At 39.3% G+C, this 6,341-nt stretch overlaps 3 protein-coding genes across 11 annotated transcripts in view; 2 read left to right on the top strand and 1 right to left on the bottom strand.

Moving 5' to 3' along the window:
• Positions 1 to 6,341, top strand: part of LOC126383959 (major histocompatibility complex class I-related gene protein-like) — a 159,969-nt gene that overhangs the window by 92,125 nt on the left and 61,503 nt on the right. The window lies entirely within an intron of this gene.
• The window catches only part of LOC126383950 (major histocompatibility complex class I-related gene protein-like), a 108,811-nt gene that overhangs the window by 72,467 nt on the left and 30,003 nt on the right, over positions 1 to 6,341 (top strand). The gene's annotated exons all lie outside the window — the stretch shown is intronic.
• Positions 1 to 6,341, bottom strand: part of LOC126383956 (major histocompatibility complex class I-related gene protein-like) — a 137,848-nt gene that overhangs the window by 41,111 nt on the left and 90,396 nt on the right. For 2 of the 5 annotated variants that reach the window (XM_050034735.1, XM_050034734.1), the window contains exon 1: positions 2,858 to 3,185. The exons of 1 other annotated variant lie outside the window; for it this stretch is intronic. In XM_050034735.1, coding sequence (XP_049890692.1) covers positions 2,858 to 3,170 — 313 coding nt within the window. In that variant the 5' untranslated portion in view covers positions 3,171 to 3,185. Of the gene's footprint in view, positions 1 to 71; positions 292 to 1,541; positions 1,821 to 2,857; positions 3,186 to 3,327; positions 3,467 to 6,341 lie in introns of those variants that run through there. 2 more of the 5 variants (XM_050034738.1, XM_050034739.1) reach the window with 2 other exon arrangements.

Below are 6,341 nucleotides of genomic sequence, written 5' to 3' on the forward strand. Positions count from 1 at the left end.
TGATCACTGCTTTGTCCAGTGTGGTGACGATGTGGTCCTTCACACCAGAGAGATGAAACACACAGTCGTACCTCCTCCAGTCTTCAGGTGGGACTGATGAAAGGTTCAGGTCAACACTCATCTGGAAGGATCCATCGTGGTTGGGGAGGATCTCTCCGAGCTCCACATCCTCATGAATCTCCTCTCCATCTTTCCTCCAGAACATCATGGCTCTGTCAGGGTAGAAACCTGTAGCGTGGCAGCTGAGTGGAGAGGAGGGAGACTTCTGGAGGAGAGACACTGAGGGAAGGGCTGCAGAGAGAGAGGAGATGTAGAGGAGAAAGGGATAGAGACAATGGAGGGAGCAGGAGAGGGAGTAGAGAATGATCAGAAACAGTAAAACAAAGCAGGAGGGATGAGGAAGATGAAGAATATATATAGGGAAATATCAAGACAAGAAACAGAAAATGGATTACTGGGATAAAGAGAAAAGAAGAAAGATTAGAAATTGAGAAACAGAAAGAGAGAGAAGCCATCAAAGACATGTGAGTTACATCAGTTTTATGCACAGTGAATCTGAAATGAGAAAGTTTTTGACCCGGCCACCATGTTGGAAATAACGGAGCTAAAAAAGAAGCACCGCCCATCGGCAGGAGCAAACTCTATCATTTTACAGCTATAGCTCACTAAAATGTTTCTCAAAACATCTAGTTTGGATATTCGGAGGCTCTGTAGTGAGAATATGATTAAGCTATCACATTCTGTATCATTGATTCACCAAGGAAACCAAGGTAGTTCAGTCCTCTGAGCCAAACAGCTATGGTTGTGAATGCTTAGTCTCACCCCGTGTTCCGATTGGTTCAAAATTTTGCAATGGTGGTCCAAGGCTTCATCCACTCCACCAATCAACTTTGGTTTCGGTATTGGGTTGTTTTTTTATCCGGAAATGTTAACCAACACGGAGGGAAACTGAGACAAAGTAGGTGTGTTTGCGTGCATGAAAACATACACAAAAATAAAAGAATTGCACGACTGAGCACACAGCAAGACCAAGGTGGCAAAATGTTGATGCACAGCTGAGGAAACAAAATATAGGACTACTCCTGTTTTTCACTCAAATACACATAGGATAATCTTATAATAAATGGCTGTGACTTGCTTAGGGAAGGTTAGGTGTAGACCAAAGTTCATTTGGAAGTCCAAAATATCTAACTACAACTTTCAAAATAAATAAATACTAAAAAAACTAAAAATACTCTATAAGGTTCCTTGTTCATAGTAAAAAAAAAAAAATAATAATAATAATAAAACACCAAATATTTACTGGTGCATTTTAAAAAATTCTGTTAAATTCATCCATTATCAGACAAAGCGAATGTAAAATTGTCACTTTAAATGAGGTAGACTGAAACATGAGGTTCTCCTGAGTAAAACAATGTATGGCACTTGATGCTGACAGCTAGAATCAGTAAGAAAATCAAAATAAATACAGGAAAGTCAGGTGACTCCAAAATTGCTCGAGGTCTTTTAGCCTTAACCGCTCATCGGTCATGTGATTGTACCTTTTCTCAGCAGGGAGCTCTTTCCAAAGGCCACATAAACCTTCAACCACTCGGGACACGTCTGAGTGAGGTAAATCTCATTGTATATTATTCTGTCTTTCTCAGCATCCCATAACAGTTTGGTGATGACAGCCTGTGGCTTTGGAGCGATGTATGTCAGTGTCGTCAGGTCGATTGATATGAAGTCCTCTCCATCATAACCATACTGACTAAAGCCATTAACCTCCCCAGTCTCATCGTCCCACTCACAGCCATAGATTTCCTGTAATATGTGGACACCTGAGAGACAGAGACAGAAACAGACTGTTATTAACAATAATGTACAGATAATATCTCCAGTGGAAACATTCAAAAGCAGATATTTGGTGCACTTTTTCTTGATGTGAGTGATCAAACCAAATTTATATTTCACAGTTTAAAAGTTACAACGGTAACTGTAATATTCTAGAGAACAGCCAATGGCGATGGCAGTTTCAATGCAGTGATACAGTGATGAGACCCACTGTCATGCTATTCATGCGCAGCTCTGACCTCATCTTGCAGCATGATGATGCACAGCACCGTGTTGTTAATTTCTTCTACCTAGTTAATAAATCACTTTATTCGTTACTTTACCCCTGTGTCTCCCTTTTTTAGTCCAGCCTAAGAGCCAGGTTGTGACACTAGTCATGTGAAATCCTTATAAACCTCTTTTTCCAAGATAAAACTTCACATTTTAGTGTGGTCTGTTATTGTGACGAACCCAAGGTAGTAGTAATGATGCTGTTTAATCAGCATCTTGATATTCCACACCTGTCAGGTGGATGGATTATCTTGAAAAAGGAGAAGTGCTCACTGACATGAATTTAAGCAAATTGGTAACCAACATTTGAGAAAATGTTATCTATTAAAAGCCTAAAGAAGTCTTAGATCTTTAACTTAAACCTGGGAGCAAAAATAATAGTGTTCAGTTTAACTTATGGTTCAGTGTTTATTTTACATACAGTGCCAGTTAGCAGGAGAACTAGATCTACTCTGAGTTGTTTATTTTACATACAGTGCCAGTTAGCAGGAGAACTAGATCTACTCTGAGTAACACACCGTGACTCTGTCAAAAACAGGAAGCGCATATTTTTATTAACTTCTGGGAGCCTCTAAAGGAGGGCTGGATCACAGGGGGTGTCACTGAAAATGGTGCCCCACAAATGTTGAATAGGCGATTACGCCCTTGCTGAACTCTTCTGAGTGTACTTTGCTAGTTTGACCATTTATGTTTTTAATTTTATAATCTCATGCTTTACAGATACACAACATAAGAGTGAAATACAAACAGTTACCTCCACTTTGGTTGAAGCGCTGCTTCAGGTTGTCCATGTCAGCTTTGAAGACGTGAGGCAGGTTCTCCAAACACTGCTGAGTATACCACTCCAGCTGCTGAGGGTTGTGTTCAAATACTGTTTTCACCCAATCCTGTTTTAGTTCTACTGTCTTTTTATCGCTGCCGCAGGAACCAAGTAAAAGGTCATCAACCACTGCAGCAACCACAAACTCTGACAGATTCGGGACTCCAGATGACGCAGTTAAGAAAAACGCCAGGGAGTGTTTCACTGCGGGACAGACAAGGTTTATACACATCATCATCACCCTCATTATAAATGTGATGAATGACGTATGATCCATTGTCAACAGTCATACAAAGTACTGTAGAAGTAAAAGTGAATCTAAACTAAAAGTGTGTCCTGGAGCTACGCAGGAACAAAATACACAGCCGAGTGGAAAGTGAGGCAAAGTCAAATTGCGATCTCACCTGATGATGAAACGTGACAGATAAAAAGCAGTAAAAGTAACGTGTTCATCTCGTTTTCATGGAGACGTGTTTGTAAACCAGTGAGAAGGTTTGGCTGTTCTGTCCCGGTGGAGGGAGGTGGGGGTGCCTCTGTTCTGACGCAGCTAGGGACTGTAAAAAAGTTATTTTGGGATAAGTGACGGTGGGGTGAATCTCCTGTTTCATTAAATACATACAGCAAGTTTATTTTACTTATTATTCTCTTTGGATCCTCAAAAAAAAAAAGAAGAACAATAACCACCCCTAATACTTAAAAACAATACATTTATGACAAACATGACAAAGGGTAAAAAATACATCAACCCTACTTTTGAATCAAGAGCCAAGACATGTTTTTGGTTTTCTTTTCTATTTAAGGGTTCAAGTCTGAAGGGCTGTCATAATCAACGACAGAAATTTGTACAAAATTCGGTTTGCACTATCTCCGGTCATGTCTCAGTTGATGCATACAATTTGGAAATGATTGCTTATAGGGGGCGTGGCTTATTACAATAAATCTAAATTGCGAGATATTTCACATTCAAACTTCAAAAATCATAATAAATCACCAGTGTGTCCAACAGAGCTGAATTTCTTTTATAGCACATAAACTGAGTGGTGACAGAAGTCGGTCACTCTATGTTTTTCGGAATATGCTAAATTAATCAACATCTACATCTCCAAAAGTCTTCATTCAAATGCAACCAAAATTGACACACTTTTTTTTTTTTTTTTTTTTTTTTTTGTACCAGATATCCCGTTTCAAATGGTTCAGATCGGTTTAACTGTTAGCTCACAGTGATATGCATTACCTTGTTGTAATTTGTACTGTCTGCACAGCATTTTCTATTTCATCTCATTTTTAACCAACAGTCACCAAAATATTTGACAATATACCTGAAATCAGCAGAATGATGAGATTTTTATTTATTTATTTTTTTTCAGGATTTTATCACCTGTTATTGATATCTCACTGTGTTTTGAAGACATTCACCAATGAACTTTTAAGGGGGCATGGCTTAGCACATGACTCCACAACCTTTGGGCCAATCATCACAAACCTTGCAAGCNAAGAAAAAAAAACTGGGAGGAAGGATGCCCTTTTGTCCCACTTGAGCACCTGCCCTGCAAAATGTCTGTACACAGCATTGTCAAGAGCTATTAAATAAATGGTCATTCATGGACTGGACTTGGCCCAGAAAATTAAACATGAATTGGATCCGGTGGCTGATCTTCCTATAGGCAACATAGACGGTTGCCTAGGATGCCTCATCCGCGACCCCCCAACCCTGGTGTATTTTTACTTTCTTTAGAATTATTATTTTAAAAGATATACATAAATTAAAGCTGCAAACAGCAATAAACAGGCCCTTGCACCTCTGCACAACTTGGGAGTCCTGGCAGGATGCCAGCTGAGGCGGCAGTTCATTCCTGTAAAAGTCAGACACTGTATGCAGGAGTGAGATAGCATATCCTCCATGGAGTGTGGGCACTGGAACTACCTATTTTACATTTTGTACCACCTCTTGTTTCCACTATGTGGCGCTGTAGAGGACATGCCATGTAAATCGTAAGATATGTGTCTGACAAGTCTTACTTCCTGTTGCTAGTGGGTGGTGCAATCACTATGACATTCAATGTGTTTGCAGATGGCTTTAGGACTGGAGCCTCATAAAACATTTGAAGTTTAGGACGAATTGGACCATGTATGCTGGAGTTACAACTTCCTGTTTGGTGGCATAACATGGAAGATTGACACCTTGCCATGGCCACACGGTTTGACGAAAACTAAAGCTTTGAGCATCTTTCAATGTCAAATGTCTTGAGATGGTACATACAAAATTTGAGGTTGATCTGATCTATTCTGCAGAAGGAGTTTGGTAAAGTACGACCCCTATAAAAGGCAAAAAATGCACAAAATTTTTACATTAAATTCAAACTGGCTGACTTCCTGTTGGGTTTAGGGTATGGCTCTAAGAGACTTTTTTCTAAGTCTTGGGACGTTACATATGCCTACTAATTTCCATACATGTGGGTCAAACCAGTTTCGGGGGCTGCTTCTTAGAAATTTTGTAGGGGGCACTATTGAGCCATTTATTGGAACCCAAGCATGTTTTGCCAGATGTGATGTGTGTACAGAGTTTCATGAGTTTTTGAGCATGTTAAGCCCCCCCAAAAATGCGATTCATTTGGAGGAAGAAGACAAAGAAGAATTCCTTGGATTACAATAGGGTCCTTGCACTGTGTGGTGCTCAGGCCCCAATAATAAACAGAGCAATTTTAATAGGGCCTTGCAACCGCCTGTGGTCGGTGCTTGGGCCCTAATAACAGAAAAAAATAATCCGAAGATCTAATGTGTACAGTCAGTCTGTAGTAGGGGTACCATCTCTAGTCCTGACAATGTGCTTCACCTTAATGGATTCACCAGTGATCATCAGAGTCAGAACATGCTAGAGCACTGATGGGGATGGTGAAGTGGAGTGTATGTGGAGAGTGTTAAATGAGAGAACATGAAAAGGCAAAAGCCATCAAGGGTGCAGTGCCAAAAAACAAACAAACAAACAAACAAACAAACAAAAAAACAGGAAAAGAACAATGATGTTAGTTGTTTATTTGTACTGATTTCTCATTGGCTCTTGTTCTTGCTGTTATTATCATAGTTATTATTATTGTCATTGTTTATTTTATTTTATTTTATTTTTTGAGCCAGGAGAAGCTTGCTAGGTCCAGCAATGATTAGATCAATTAATGTTTGTTTGCAGGCTGATATGTTTGAATTTAACTGTTCATTGTAATTAAACCAGTTTGTAGTTCAACAAATATAGCCTATATAAGACAAGGGGTTATTAAATTATTAAAACACAATTTTCTTTTTACTCTTTTTATATATATTGATTTTGTGCCTCTTGATGAATATCATGTGATGCCGATGCAGTTAATAAAAACCTCAGGGTGTGTTTCACTGCAGGACAAACAAGGTTTATACATTCAGTACA

The sequence above is a fragment of the Epinephelus moara genome, chromosome 22, assembly GCF_006386435.1.
Source record: "Epinephelus moara isolate mb chromosome 22, YSFRI_EMoa_1.0, whole genome shotgun sequence".
NCBI lineage: Eukaryota > Metazoa > Chordata > Actinopteri > Perciformes > Serranidae > Epinephelus > Epinephelus moara.